We start from the raw sequence: 15,861 nt of genomic DNA on the forward strand, positions 1-15,861 counted from the left end.
GTTCTAAAGATATGAAATATAAGAGAACAGTTAACAGCTTTAAAGATTTAGTTGTTGCGATTTATATTGTCTTGTTTGTTTACTTACCCAAGCAGGAGACTTTCGTTCAAGCATGCATTAATTTTGTGAGGCGTCGATGCCCACACATTGTTGGCTCAGGAAACCTCAAGGATGAAAACATACCAAAGAGCACACTGCCCCCAGAAACTCTAGCTGTGATATGTCATGTTCTACAAGCTCTTGTAGGGTTAGTACATATATATATTTTTTGTTCAACCTTCCAGTATCTATAAATATAATTCAAGAAAATAAGTCTGGGCGTATTTTGCCATTCAATGTTATACTCTTAAACTGTTCTCATCACTAATAGAAAATGAGCATTGTATGCTGCTAAATTGCGTTTTTGATGATTTGTGATACAGAGGGAGGAAGAAATAACTTGCACATACAGAAATTATGTTTCCAGCTATTTGCACAGTTTAAGGTTGATTAGTGGAATTTGATCCAAAAAGAACACCTCATGGATTTCACGAATTTGTGTATGTGGAAAAAATAGTGATAAGAATAACTACATTACACTGTGTATATGATACTTCCATTGCATTGAAGACTCAATAAAACATGAAATTTCGAAGGAAGAAGAGTTTCCAAGATGTGATCTTTATTGCAGAGATGGAAAAAAAGTTCTTTACCAATGAAAAAATATTTTTAAATAAAAATTTTCAAATTGCTATGTGTTAATAGAGAAGAAAAAAACTTTTTTCCCCCTTAATGAATGCTGCTACACACAGAATTTGTTCTCAAAGATATTTCAGTGATTTTAGGATGATTTAGGGGTGATGATTCTGAATCTCATTGGCTTTGTCAGTTTTTTTTTTTTGCTCTAGTTTTTGAGATAATGAAAATTTAATTTTAATGGTAATCCGTAAGCAGCATACAAATCACATTGAAACTGTGTGTTATAAATACAGTAAATCATTTTCAAAGGCATTTCAATGATTTTCAGATGATTTCAGGGCTCTGATTTCAAGTTTTGTCAGATTGGCTCTAGGTCTTGAGATAAAGTTGAAATTAAATTTCAATTGAAATACATAAGCAGCATACAAATCACATTGTTAAGTAGTTTTTTTTTTTTCAATACAAAATACTTGAAGTTGTATTTCTTCCCACAGTTCTGTTTCTCAAGAATTGTCAGAAACAATTATGGTTCTAGTGAATAGCTGCAGTATGGCATTCAACTCTAGTCAGTCTGCAGCTACTGCCACTTCCACACCCAGCAGTACAAAAACATCCAGAGTTTTGGATTCAACTTTGCCAACATCATCTGCCCTCAATACCCAGAATAATAGTGTGAGTTGGTGCATATTGTAAATTGTTTCAATTCAGTCTTCTTGACGTAATCAGACAATTAGTAACTTTTCGCCTTTCAATTTCAGCAGCAAATTGATCAACTGTCTAATAATTTGACATCATCTGTCGGGGCTCTGTCACTTGCTGCGAGTACAGTCAAGACTAGTTTGAGTGGGAATTCAGCTTTTCCAAATGTTCCAAGAGAAATGCATCCATTTACTTCATCATCTATGGGATCTCCAATAAAGATGCTTTCAGTAGCTACTCCTACAACACCAGCAGCTGCATCATCTGTCAATCAGATAAATCAAGCATTTTCCACTCTACCCCCAGCTCCATCACAGATGACTAGTCAGTTCAGCTCACAAATTGGTAAGTTACACTAATTCAAAGTATCTGAATTAAAAAACAAACTTTTTGGATTTATATAAAATCCGGTCATTCCTTATAAATCTTGTTGTACTTGCCCCCCCCCCTATTTTTTTGGAGGCTTGTGTCTAATTGTTGGTGAATAAATCTATTTTTGTATGCAAAACTATTTCTTGTTGAAATTTGATAAATGCCAATATGCATGATCTCGGAACCTTATGCAATAAAACTTGTTTTCAACCGAATGGAATCGCAAGGGACAGTGTTTTTTACGTTGAACACAGGTTTCCGCTTAATAAAGGTTCAATTCATATATGTCAAATTATGTAACGATCTCATGTGTGATTGAAATAAAATAAATTAATTGAAGATGAAGTAAATAATTTGAAAATAGATAAAATAATTAGTCTGTATCTAGGTTTCAACAGTATCTGTGTAAAATTCCGACTTACTAAGTTCTTATACTAAAATAATGGCATGTATGTCCTTTTTAACTACCTCAACATTTTTCAATTATGGTGTCTATTTGTAATGTCAGATTCAGTTCGTATATTATCGTCTACATTTATGTAATCCACACCATCAGGGTCATAACTAAGAATTTTGTGAGGGAAAGAGCAACATGTTTTTGCCACCCCTGTACCACTGTAAAATTTGATGATTTTATGACTGTTTTTTTTTTTCCTATCTAAATTTTGCTATCGGGACAGTTGCGCCTCTCTGATTAATTCCAGCCCTGGTCAGCCTTGCAATCACGGAATGCACACAGCTTGCATACAATTTTGTGTCTTGCATATCATTCGGAAATTCAATCCTTACACTGATTTCTCCCGTGGAAAGACCTACTTTTCTAAAAAATTTTGTCACAGTTTAAGAAAGCAACTGCTTTACTACACATGACTTATCAAAACCACAGCATCAAGTACAGAAACAGATTTTAGTGATCTAAGGGTGGATGATGTAGAACTCGCATTTCCAAGCATACATTGCGTAAAATGTTTCAGTGGAACACCTTAACCTTTTATATGATCCTTTGGTCTGTTGGTCACCAAACACTCAGTGTTTGTGTGAAATTTTCCATAAGGGTACAATTTTCCTTTCTGTTTCTGCATTAGACTGGTTCTTTTTAATCCAGTTTTTTTAATGCGTATTTTGGCATTGAAATCACAGAATAACATTTTTTTTTTTTCCATTGACAACAGGTTCCCCCATAATACAGGTTCCATTAAAGACATGTTTTACTCCATATATGAGTCTTCTATTTTATGATGTGTTTTAACCCACAATCCCAATAATGAGCTAACACATGTTCATGTGTAACGTTGTACTTCCGTCTTGTGGCTAGAAATCACCTTTAAAGATGGCTAGACTTGGTAGTTACATATTGTGAGGATGCCATCTATCTTCAATAACAAAAAAAAGAAAAAATTATCAGTGTAATTTGTATTTTTTTTTTTTTTTCTCTTTTTTTTCAGTTGGAGGAGATATGGCTGCAATAATACCAGATTTCTCACATCCGATTGCTAAGGACATTGAAGATGAGGCTAATAGTTATTTCCAAAGGATCTATAATCATCCACCTCATCCAACATTATCTATTGACGATGTTCTAGATATGTTGAAAAGATTCCAAGAATCTACAAATCAACGGGAAAAGGTGACTTTTATTGCTTCTACCTCTTTTTATTGACTTTCTGCAACTACCTTCCAAATAAAGATTTTTGTATGAACAATTTCACTAAGGTTAAATTTGTCATATTCAATATCACAAAAATTATATATCTAGCTCAGAGGTCCTTGGAGAGATTTCAAGTGGGTCATGTCTTTACATATATTGAGTATTATTCTGTGAAGTGGTTTGTGGCTTTTATCTATTTGACAAGGGTCTATGGAACACAAAGGGTTAAAAAACCCAGATCTAGCTGGTAATATTTTGAATTTAAATGAGCAAAGACAGTTTCTGTTTAATGAAAAGAGGGAACCTTTTTTTAAATAAATTTTGTACTTTTTTTTCCTTTATCTTCGTTGCTGAAACACCAATAAAGAACTCTGAATTTAAAATAAAAATATCAAAGAATTAAGATAAAAGGTTGTTTTTCTGTTTTTATTTGGTGCAGGGAAAATTTTGCATTAGTTAGCTTCCAAGGATCTTAAAATTGAGGAACAATCCCTATTTTGTAGAAATGATCAACCCATTGGCAGATGCAAATGGGTTGATCATTTCTACAAAATAGGGATTGTTCCTTATCACAGAAAGTGGAATTATCTGCTCTCACCAAATGTCCAAAAAACCTGCTTTCACCCAAAGGTGAAGAAACATTCTTGCCAGTTATAATTTGACTGGGTTCAACTAATTTAGACACGGAAAGTTTTCATTAAGTGTTAAGAAAGTGTTAGTCAAGTTCACATTATACTTTTGCTCTTTTCTTCAATAATTTATTATAAAAAATGTGGGCAGGTCTTTTTTCTTTTTTTCCAACTCTGTGGTTGAGATATTCATTTTATAATAGACATGATATGGTTTTTTCTTTCCAGGATGTTTTCAGCTGCATGATCAGAAATTTATTGGAAGAATATAGATTTTTTCCTGTCTATCCAGATAAGGAGCTTATCATTACAGCCCAACTTTTTGGTGGTATCATTGAACACAATCTTGTCAAGTATGTCTAAACATAAAAACTTTCTGTTTTACGTAATTTTTTTTACTGTTTTTTAAGTTACTAATACTTTCATTTTTTTTAACAGCTATTTGACCCTTGGCATAGCTTTGAGGTATGTTTTGGATGCTCTAAAAAAAGGGCAAGGAAGCAAGATGTTCTATTTTGGTATTGCAGCTATGCACAGATTCAAGTCTAGGTTAGTTTATCGTGTATAACTGATGTGTAATTCATGAAATGTTTGAAACCTTTCACTCTCCCCTAATATTAGTATCTTTAACCAGGTGTAATAAGTTGGGAGTATTATTGCATGACAAGATCTTTGATTAACCTTTACAGCAGCAATGACGAGATATATCTCCTGACTTGGTGCCTCTCTTATTTTGGCAATTCTGAAATATCTCACATTCTTAAAATCCTCTTATTTTGATCTATTTATCTGTTTTTTCTTAACAGATAATGTATTTTTCTTTTCTTTCAGGATAGTGTAGGAATATGTATACAGTAATGATAATATAAAAAAATAGAGCCTTCCCCCCCCCCTTCCGTGTTTTTTTATTATTCTCAATGTTGGGAGGGAAGGAAAGCCCTTATCAGATGCACAAAATCTGGAGAAGGAAAAATATTTTTCTTGAAAAAAGGTGCCATTTTACGGAGAGTTTAGTGATTCTCACTGTGGTAGTTATAATGCAAATCAGGAAAATTTTAAAAACTGCTTAAAGGGTTAATAAAGGCTATCCTCAAAAATGTGAAAAATAAAAGCATATCCCCATCAGGTAAATTTATTCACATACAAATAAAAATCACAAATTTTGATGCATAAGGGTAATTGAAAAAATTATGTAAAAAATATTGTCAAATCACCAGTTTGACTGATTTTGTTATCCACCGCACATTTACGTGTGATGGTTAATAAAATATATTAAAAATGTATATATAACATACAGCAATTATACACCCAAATGCTGTGCCAGTGATATCAATTTGAAGTATAAATGGCAGCATTGAAAAATTAGACACAACACTAGATCAACACAGCACCTAACTCAGATTATTAGGTGCTCATACTTTGTTCCATACTCTCTCACGATGCTGGGCTGGGCTCAGCAACGGGATAAGTCTGGTGGCAGAGTCCCTGGCGTTCATTCATTCATGTGCCAGTGATGTATGTCCCCAATCAACCTTGGTTTGGTCACATGTCTGTCAAGGTTCTACTATGTGTACATTGGATAAGATTTTTATATTTTTTAAATTACATTTTTCAGTATGAATTTCATACAATGAAAACAATTTATATTTTTAACTTTGACTTGAATTGCTTGCAAAGAAAGGGGGACATTCAAGTATTACGTCAGCAAGTATTTAGCCATTTTTTTACCCCTTGTTAGCAAAACACATACCCCCTCCTCCCATCAGCAAAATTTCGTCAGCAGCTTAGAATATTTCATACCTTTGCAAAAGGAGTGGTTGATGACGTAAGCAACCTTCAAATCCCCCCCCCCCCCCCCGTCAGCAAATCCTGGCTGTAGTTATTGACAATGAATGAAAGTAATTATTTTTCTCTTACATGGTAAGCTGGGGGAACCTTCTTATAACTTATTACTCACATTTCAGGGTGTCAAAAAAAAAAAATTGTGATTGTATCTCCACATTTTATTCTTATTATTTTCGATTTGGAATTGAACTTGACAGATGGCATAGCTTTAGTCGATTGCATCCACTGAAAATAGAGTTGAATGTTTAAAACTGAAAATAGAGTTGAAGATTTTTCTTGGGTTTCAGGTTGAAAGACTATCCTCAGTATTGCCGGTATTTGACATCGATTTCTACATTTCACGAACTCCCTCAGAATTTAAGAGAGGTAAGCATTTTATTCATTCTTCAAAGTTGAATTAACAATAGTATTTTATACTTTTATATTTCTTCAGTTCTGCTTCTTTATGGAAATGCTAATTGGTTAGATTTAAAGCCTAAAAAAGCATAGTACAAAGATCTTTCCAATTTTATTTTGTTTTCAGGAAATAAATTTTTAAAGTTCTCTGAGATATGATCATTTTTTATGTTTTTAATTTTTTTACGGGAAAGATTCATTGCTGTTATTAAAAAGTTTGTTACTTAAATTTTGTTTACAAGACAAGGACCATGTATTTCATCTACTTTTAAACTGAGCTCGTATAAAAATTGTCGGTTGCTATGACTCGCATGAATCACAAGCCCTATTACACTTTGAATTTCGTCTCTGAATTATGCACCAATCTTTTGGGCGATTCATCAAATGATTTCATTTGATAGTATAATGATGGCTTATTTTCTTATAGTATATTGAATATGGAGCAAGGTCCCAGGAGCCTCCATCTCATGTACAGGCTACAAGCATGCAACCTACACTTTCAGGAATGACTGCTAGTTTTCCTGCTCTTACAGCACCAGGTGCAACAATATTGCCGTTGACATCCACCACTTCAACTGCTACCTCTGCTCCAAAGAGTGTAATTACAGGAAAAGTAAGATTTAATTGCATTTAATAAAAAAATAAACAGACATTTTCTCGTTATTTCCAAGTTTTTTCTTAAATGTAATGTGTAGATCTTTAACTAGTAGATTCATTACTCATTTTGTTATAGCCCTCCATAGCAAATGCAACCAACATTGACACTTTATTGGTGGCCACTGAAAAAGATGAAAAGATAATTGTGCCGCCGGAGTCAGTTCAGGATAAAGTGGCCTTTATCGTCAATAACCTATCTCAAGCTAACCTTTCACAGAAAGTGAGTATATATTAGATGTAAAATGTATAGAATATTTAAACAACTATTTTTACATGAAATTCTACTATAATTATCTCTATCAGATATAAATGATCTCCATGTATTAATATATTGTTGACCGATCACAAGTTTCAAATATGAAAGGTTGACTTTATGACTGGTCAACAATGTGTTAATTACCTTCAAGTAGTCCAAAAATATATATTACTTTAGCAGAATTCCATTTTTTTCTTTTATTACTATTATACATAGACTGAAGAATTCAAAGAAGTTCTCAAGGAAGAATATTGGCCTTGGGCTTCACAATATCTTGTCATGAAACGAGCATCTATCGAACCAAATTTCCACACCTTGTATTCAAACTTCTTGGATACTTTGAAGCAACCTGAACTGAAAGATCTAGTTGTGAAGGAAACATTTCGCAACATCAAAGTAAATGTTACTAAGTTTTACTTAATTTGTATGTTATGTTATCAATATATCATGGTTACATGAATTTGTATAGATAAGGGATTTTATAAAATTAATTTTTTTCAATCCCTCAGTCTGATTTTTTGTTACAATGATAGTGTATCCTTTTCTTAAACTTTTTTTTCTCTTTGTTCATTCATACAGGATAGTATTCAAAAGTTGTCTGAGTGTATCGTGTTATTTACACCCTTATGTAATACATCAAAATGACTATAAAAATTCTGTTAATTTTTATTATACCACATTTCCTTTTTTTTTATTCCTCACCCGCCAATAAAGTTATTGAAAGAATGACTTTATATTGATAAGCTCTCATAGCTGCATTGAAGTTGTAGTTTTTGTGGAATGGCAACTTTTAAAAATATTAATCTTCATTTCTTGAAGCTTAATATAGTAATTTGCACCTTTTTGAATGTGTAGGGTAGTACCACAATTTCCTTTAAAAAAGCTGAGGGTTATATATAGGATTAAAAGTAAAGTGGAATTTTAATTTTTGCTGCTAATTCAGAGTTCCAGCCTATTCAATAGTTTTTTTTTTCTGAATTCAAGGTTTTGTTTTTAAAATTTTTGTTAATTTTTTAATGCATTTTTAATAGGCAGTTTAAATTTTTTTTTTTTTTACTTTTTCTGTATGAGGCTTATGTATCCCAGCAGCTTATTTACTGTAATTAATTTTGCATGTGATCAATTTCAGTTTTTTTGTTCCTTTTTGTGTCTTATCCATGTTCGAAAATTGTTTTTGCCAGGTGCTTTTGCGTAGTGATAAAGGTATAGCCAACTTTTCTGACAGATCTCTCCTAAAGAACTTAGGCCATTGGTTGGGCATGCTGACTTTGGCCAAAAAAAAGCCCATTCTACAAGTTGTAAGTACTTTTTTTAAATGCTCAATTACACAATTCTAGGTTTTAAATAAGATTATTACATCTTGATAAGAGCCTCGAGTCATGTTACCTAGTTTTTGCCAATAAAAAAAAATTCTATGTGTTAAGTTTCATTATGTGAATTAGGCTGGGGTTACACTATAAAGTTTTGAAAAAGATATTTTACAAAACTTGGAATGAAAACAACCAGTAAGCGTATTGGTTACATTCCAGCGAATATAACTGATACACTTATTAGTTGCTTTTTGCAAGTTTTATGTAAGAAATTTCCTAAAAATGTTATAGTGTAATCCCAGTCTAATTAATATTATCAGTATTATTAAATCATTGTTTCACTCAATTGATGAGTAAAAAAATATACATTGGGTGATAAGATTCTTATAGCCCAGGTCGATAAGGTACTCGCCTAAAGTACTAAAGGATGTTTAGAGATGCTGTGAGTTTGATACCCAGTTCATCCTTGTCAGAAAATTTTCTGAGACGGGTACAACACAGAAACAGCAACATGACCACCATGATCATGTAAAAGATTGCTATCACAGGGAGTCCCACATCGAGGGGTTAGCGTACCAACCTCTTGGTAAATATAAAAAAGGCGGCCATTCAGAATCAACAATAACTTGTAAGTGTCAGTCCAATTAGTTCTTGCATGTAAAAAATGACCATGGTGCAACAAAAATGATCAAATGAGTAAAAAAAAACATTTTTAGGTTTAAGTAAATGCAAATCTCATGTATAATATTTCAGGTTTTTTTTTTTAAATTTGGCAACAAAATTTCTTTTATTTTAAGTAACTTATTTTATATTTGTTATGTTTTTAGGAAATAGACATTAAGAACTTACTGATAGAGGCCTATCACAATGGTCAAGAGGAGCTTCTTTATGTTGTGCCTTTCATTGCCAAAGTTTTGGAATCCTGTGCAAAAAGCAGAGTAAGATTTCTGTTTGAATGCATGCATAAAATGATGAGAGAACTTCACAGCTGTTATCATGACTCTTCAAAAATGTATTTATAATTTTAAAGGTATTCAAACCTCCGAATCCATGGACCATGGGTATTATGAATACATTGGCGGAGCTTCACAAAGAACCTGACCTGAAACTGAACTTGAAGTTTGAAATTGAAGTCCTTTGTAAACATCTTAGCTTGGATGTTAATGTAAGTTATCTTTTTTTATGTATAATATAAGTCGAAATGTTCATTTAAGAATGAATGTGGCTGGAAAAGCACACACATAACCATCATTATTATGTATCAACTCATAGACTGTTTTGACGTTGAATGCACAACACAAGTCTCTGGATTTGATTCTTATTCATTCAATATTAGTTAGGTGATGTTTTTTTCTATCCTATTCCTGAAATCAAAGTTTATAGTATTTTTCTATGAATAATCAAATAAAATTGTCTGCACACTTATTATAACTTGCTTGCGATTCACTTTTCAAATGATAGCTTTGCTTGCCTGAATTGCATACCCCAGAAAGCCTATGAACCTGAAATTAGGAATCCTATAATAAAAGATATTTTGCATTATCTTCATAAGAACTTGCTTTTCTTGTCATTCTTCAAATGTCTTATATGATTTATTTCTTTCTCAAAGGACTTGAAACCAGGAAATATCTTAAAAGATCCAGAACGTGTCATCCGGTTAGAACCTCAGTTGTCACCTTTACCAAAACCAAAGGAGCCAGCAGCTCTCACTGTCAGTTTGCCGGCAATACAACAAAAGCAGCCTTTGGGAAATGTCATAAGCCAGTCTCAGAATTCTCTTGTGAATCCACCGTTGACCTCAGAAGAGTCTCTGAACAATGTAACAAATGTTACTGGCAGCAGCCCACCTTCTGGTATGATGCAGTCTTCAACACCAGCTATCATTCAATCTCAATCACAACCCCAGTTTTCTTACAACGACATCAGTATTATGACAATGGGTGGACTTTCTCAGCATATGTTCATCAACAATCAGGTAAGTTTCCGTGCTATGATTGTTCCAAACATTGTGACATTGCTCCCCCACCCCCTCCTGGAGTGAACAGGTTCAGAGGAAGATAGGTGTAACATAGTAGCTACGGTAGCGGTTCCCAAATGGTGTGCAGTAAAATCAGATCTGCTGTAAGGTATTTTGGGGAGAAAATTATTCAAGTAACATAATATATCAATTGATATAGATATGAAATAGCAATTGATATATATATATATATAGATATAAAATAGCAATTGATATATATATATAGATATAAAATAGCAATTGATATATATATATATAGATATAAAATAGCAATTGATATATATATATAGATATAAAATAGCAATTGATATATATATATATATATATATAGATATAAAATAGCAATTGATATATATATATATATATATAGATATAAAGTATCAATTGATAAATATTGTATATTAGTATAGCTGTTATCCTCAACTATTGTGACATGTCGATTTGGGATGCACATAAAATTCTTTGAATTCCATGAAACACTTAAAATTTCCAAAAATGCCATTGATGTAAAAAGTTTGAAGATCATTAAGTGATAGGTTTACTTAATTGGTTGAGGGATGCACTTTGTTATTCCAGCTTCTCTTTTCAAAGAAAAACAAAAGTTTGGAAACCTAAGATCTCTAGGCAATGCATTTTAACAAAAAGAACCCTTTAGCATTTTACTCAATGATTTGTTGGTTGAACCCTGGGGCCCAATATGAAAGTTATTAATTTTTACAATATAAATTTATGTAGCAAAGGGTCCTGGGAAAAATTTTGGCCTGGATGTCTGCCAAAACACCATAGCTCAAGAATCAAGACTCCTCCTTTCTCCCTCCCTCCCTTCCCCCCCCCCCCCCCCCGCTTTCCTCATTCTGCCAAGTTCCATTCAAACTGAAATTATTTGCATTTCTAGGGAAAAAAGTTTGTGGGGTAAAAATAAGGAGAGCTTAATATAAGCTTTTGAGAAAGAATTTCAAAAAATTTGGTGGTCTGCTGAAGTTGGTTTTCTGTGGTTCCAAACTTTGAGGCAGAAATGCGAGCTGATCTTCCCGTTAAAAGCCTCCCCACAGAAAGCAACAGGCCTACAACGGTACAAATATTCAATTGTTACACCTCACTCATAGTTTGTAAAATTGATGGCAGATGGCATTTCTACAACAAGCATTACCCAGAAACAACTTCACGGTTAGGTTTACAACACCTACACCTACATTTTCCAGAATGGCCCAGGTCTTCTTCGACCACCTGCTAAAATCTCTTCGCTGAGACTGAGCGGCGGGCCATGATTTAGTTAGGAGCACCTCCAATTATCTGAAACCCTGAACCTGGGAGACTTGAATTATTGAGACTCTACTGCATTTACTATCAAAATAACATTATGAAAAAGCAAATAAAAAGAAAAAAAAAATGCAAATTTTAGTAAAAATGTATTTAAGATATTTTCGGAGAATTAATTTTTATGTGTTGTTTTTATGCTATTAAAACCTACCTCACTTTATTTAAAATAAAATAAAATCTAAGTATTTTATCAGTAAGATAAAATAATTCAAGTAGTCTCTTATTTATATTTGTAAATGACTAAGAAGAAAGCCTTTGTGAAGGGAAAATTTATTATTGGTAATTTTTTCATCCAGCTTGCCCTCTTCCAAGCTCATCCAGGATTGAAGCAGTGCATACGCCCAGCCATTGAAAGAGCAGTTCAAGAATGGATAATACCAGTAGTGGAACGATCTATTAAAATATCATTAACGACCTGTGAACAAATCATTAAGAAAGTATGTTGGTTATTCCTAGTTTTTAAAAACTTTTTCTTTTTTTGATGTGTTACTGAGTTTTCTGTTGTGCAGCTTTTATTTATGTAATTATGCTCTTTTAATGGTGAGATTTAGTTTATGTGAAAACTGAAGCATGTTTGTGCCACTGCATTAATTCACCTGATTTAACATTGAAAAGCTTTTTTAGGAGCTTACAAATTTTCTACTTTGCTTTATTAGCTGGATTTAAGTATTTTTGATCTATCTATTATACTCTGGGAGCATAAAAACTGTGTCCTTTCAAGGTATATATGAATAAAAAATTTATTTCAATATTTATAGGATTTTGCGTTAGATCCAGATGAGAATCGAATGAGAGCTTCTGCTCAGCATATGATAAGATACTTGACTGCAGGGATGGCAATGATAACTTGCAAAGATCCTCTGCTTATTTCCATAACTGCTAATCTGAAATCTGCTTTTTTATCAGCATTGAGGGTAATATATTCTAGTGTTTTCATATTTTTTATATAGTTATGTTTCAAAGTGCAGAATTCATATTGACATTTTTGTTTATTCAAAACACTATTGTGCTTAGTAGTAATAATGATAAAGAATGATGGTAAAAGCTCTCCTGGTGTACTCAGTATTGGGTAAACTCTTGAAGATCATTGCAAACATTTTACTGAGCCAATTTTTGCTGAAAAAATTTGGTATTGAAGTTGTTGTCATATCTATTGTAATTGAGCCTTGATCTTTTGTAAAGAAAAATGACTGACTAAATAACAGCTCAGTAGAGCCTCTGTCAACCAAGTCATATGACCAGACCAAGGTCAACCTGTCATGTATACCTTTAACTAATGCAGTGCAATACATGATGGGTAAGGAAATCGGTCAAACTACTGAGGGATTTGAAAATATTTTTACACATTTGTTACATTTACTAGTTTGTAAATAACCTGTGATCGCTGCTGATTTTTATTTCTCACATTTTCGGAGATTGCCTCTATCAACCAGAGATATTGTATTCAAAGTGACCCAAGATCTATTGCCTCTGGTTAAAATGTTCAGAAAATGCTGTATTTATTTTCTACATTAGAGGGAAAAATTTAGCAAATTGTAATGTAGCATTAGCAATCCAAAATGGTTCATGCACTTTTCTGTTTTGGGGATCTGCTTGCTGCTTTGTGACAAGACTTTTTAGTGTTTAAGAGGCCATCTTATATTTATGCCTCAAATTAGAAATACTAAAAGAAAACAATTTTAAAGCCATCACTTTATAGCTTTAGCTTTTACAGTGTAAAATCCTAGTAATACATATATAACACATTAGTGTCTCAGCTGCTATCCTCCCCCCCCCCCCTTTTATTACTAGTTCTACTTGTGTACGTTAAATTTACATTCAAAAAGTAAATGGTTTAAGGGACTTGAATCTTGAACTTTTGTCCATTTCAATTTCTTCTGGGGTTATTGAATAAGTTTTAAAATACCCATATGCAGTTTTTGCTTGATTTTACAAAGTAGTCCTCTGGTCCTGATTATTATGCTGCATCTCTGAGCGCCTTTCTCATTTATGATTTTTCTATCTTACAAAGTGATTTTTTAAGTTCGTATGAGTTTGTAAAAACAAGCATCTACCATGTAATAAAAATTATGCAATTCATGTCAGTTCATATCAGAGTGTTTCAATTAGGATTCTAAAATTTAGCCTTTTCAATTCTAATAAAATATTTTGTGTTTGTAGTTCATTATGGTGATGTGTGTGTGCACGTCTTTGGTTTTTAATACAAAATGAAATTTTTTTTTAACAATATAACATAATTTTTTATAGAATGCCAACCAGCAACAGAAAGAACTGGTTGATCAGGCTGCTCAAATAGTGGCACAAGACAATGTTGAAGCTGCCTGTTGTTTCATCCAGAAAACAGCAGTTGAAAAAGCACTGCCAGAGATTGATAAACGTCTAAGCAATGTAAGCTATGACCAGTTGCGTGGAAATATAAAAATATGTATGCATAATTTGATATATTTTTATTTTTGGTAGAAAAAAGAAAGAACTAAGTGAATTTATTTTTTGGCTCTAGGAATATGAACTGAGAAAAATGGCTAGGAATGAAGGTCGTAGATATTGTGATGGAAATGTCCTCACATATCATGCTGAGAGAATTCCTGAACAAATCCGTTTGAAAGTATGTAACTATCATTGAAGGCATGAAATTCAAAATATAATAACATACTAACAAGAATCGTAGACTAGAATAAAGTAGTATTAAATCATTGTATCAAGAGGTATTGAATTGTAGGTGATTCCAAACAACATTGTTGAATATATTGTTTTTGAGAGATTTATCATTAAATAGTAGTAGCAAGGTTCGCTGTATATTCTTAAAACTACCACAAATTTAAAAAACAAAACATGATTATCAAACATGTTTAGTCAACCTATCCAAGAATAAGTTAAGTAACAAATTAACAACTTGTGCGTAATTGATGATAGCAATGCAGAGAAATTTTGAATGTACAGGAATGCCTCGGCTAAATGAAGATAATTCATTCCAAAATCACGTTCATTAGCTCAAACATGATTTTTCATAGGTTTTTATGGTTTATAAAAAATTGTTTAATTCTTTCCTGGAACTATACTGTCCAAAATTTAAAGATAAAAGCTTTAAAACTCCTGTGCTTTAAAAAAGACAAAAACTTTCCAAAAGCTAAAATGAACAGTTTCGAAGTTGGATAAATGAGATTTTACATGAAGATGAGGTACTGAAAATCTTTTTATTTTATACTGTGTACATAGCTTTAGTGTGCCTAAACCCAGCCGGATTTGTAGGTGTCTCCATATATTTGTTTTTTTGTCAGTTCATTTCTGTGTCTAATACATGCAAATGGAAATGATGAGCTCCTAGAATGTCCAGACTGTTCAGTTTGATGCCAAGAGTCATACTGAAAGAATGTGTGCTCTGAAAACATAGGATTCTTTTCAATGCATTTTGTATTAGATGAAGCCTTCATATCAATGTAATTGCTTCATAAGCAAAGACCAGTCGTGAAATAATGTGGCAGTAGCAAAAGATCAAGAAACATGAGCATGTATAATGCAATAGTATATTTTTTTATGGACTTTACTTATTTATAAGTTTGCAATAAAATGTTGTGTTTAAAATACCTTTATTGTTTTGAAATGTTCAAAAATTATCTAAAATTCAATTTTATAATTTTTCTCAAAGGTCGGTAATGTTAGTAATCAACAAATGGCAGTATATGATGAATTTGCTCGGGCAATACCAGGTTTCTTGCCTAATGAAAGGGACCAATCAACATATGTTAAAACTAATGTACAGGTAAGACTTCATTTCTCAGTATTTTTTTTTTTCTCCATATTGATGGCAATTTTTAAATTTATTTGAATTTAAGAGCATGAATGTACAGAATTTTATTTTTGTGTTGTGTTTTAGTTTTATAGCCCTTGTCTTAATTATTTAAGAAGTGGGGGGGGGGATGCTTAGAAAATACCTTAAAGTTCAGAATATATGAGGTTTTATTATCACATGTTAAAATTTGATGTTAGTTTAGTTTGAATTTTTTGCTTGTGCACTCAATGAAACCTATATATGC

The 15,861-nt window shown here is 32.5% G+C and overlaps 1 protein-coding gene across 3 annotated transcripts in view; it reads left to right on the forward strand.

Moving 5' to 3' along the window:
• Not1 (CCR4-NOT transcription complex subunit 1) overlaps positions 1–15,861 on the forward strand; it is a 66,742-nt gene that overhangs the window by 36,075 nt on the left and 14,806 nt on the right. For 2 of the 3 annotated variants that reach the window (XM_089255129.1, XM_089255127.1), the window contains exons 15-33: positions 93–247; positions 1,173–1,350; positions 1,437–1,722; positions 3,195–3,376; positions 4,255–4,379; positions 4,465–4,575; positions 6,159–6,237; positions 6,695–6,880; positions 7,001–7,144; positions 7,397–7,576; positions 8,362–8,478; positions 9,318–9,428; positions 9,521–9,655; positions 10,100–10,465; positions 12,124–12,264; positions 12,586–12,741; positions 14,075–14,215; positions 14,328–14,432; positions 15,474–15,587. In XM_089255129.1, coding sequence (XP_089111255.1) covers positions 93–247; positions 1,173–1,350; positions 1,437–1,722; positions 3,195–3,376; positions 4,255–4,379; positions 4,465–4,575; positions 6,159–6,237; positions 6,695–6,880; positions 7,001–7,144; positions 7,397–7,576; positions 8,362–8,478; positions 9,318–9,428; positions 9,521–9,655; positions 10,100–10,465; positions 12,124–12,264; positions 12,586–12,741; positions 14,075–14,215; positions 14,328–14,432; positions 15,474–15,587 — 3,012 coding nt within the window. The remainder of the gene's footprint in view (positions 1–92; positions 248–1,172; positions 1,351–1,436; positions 1,723–3,194; positions 3,377–4,254; positions 4,380–4,464; positions 4,576–6,158; positions 6,238–6,694; positions 6,881–7,000; positions 7,145–7,396; positions 7,577–8,361; positions 8,479–9,317; positions 9,429–9,520; positions 9,656–10,099; positions 10,466–12,123; positions 12,265–12,585; positions 12,742–14,074; positions 14,216–14,327; positions 14,433–15,473; positions 15,588–15,861) is intronic. The other variant, XM_089255128.1, reaches the window with a different exon arrangement.

The sequence above is a fragment of the Pholcus phalangioides genome, unplaced genomic scaffold, assembly GCF_987345545.1.
Source record: "Pholcus phalangioides strain wild (caught in Gottingen) unplaced genomic scaffold, Ppha-v1.0 ptg000042l_1, whole genome shotgun sequence".
Lineage (NCBI taxonomy): Eukaryota > Metazoa > Arthropoda > Arachnida > Araneae > Pholcidae > Pholcus > Pholcus phalangioides.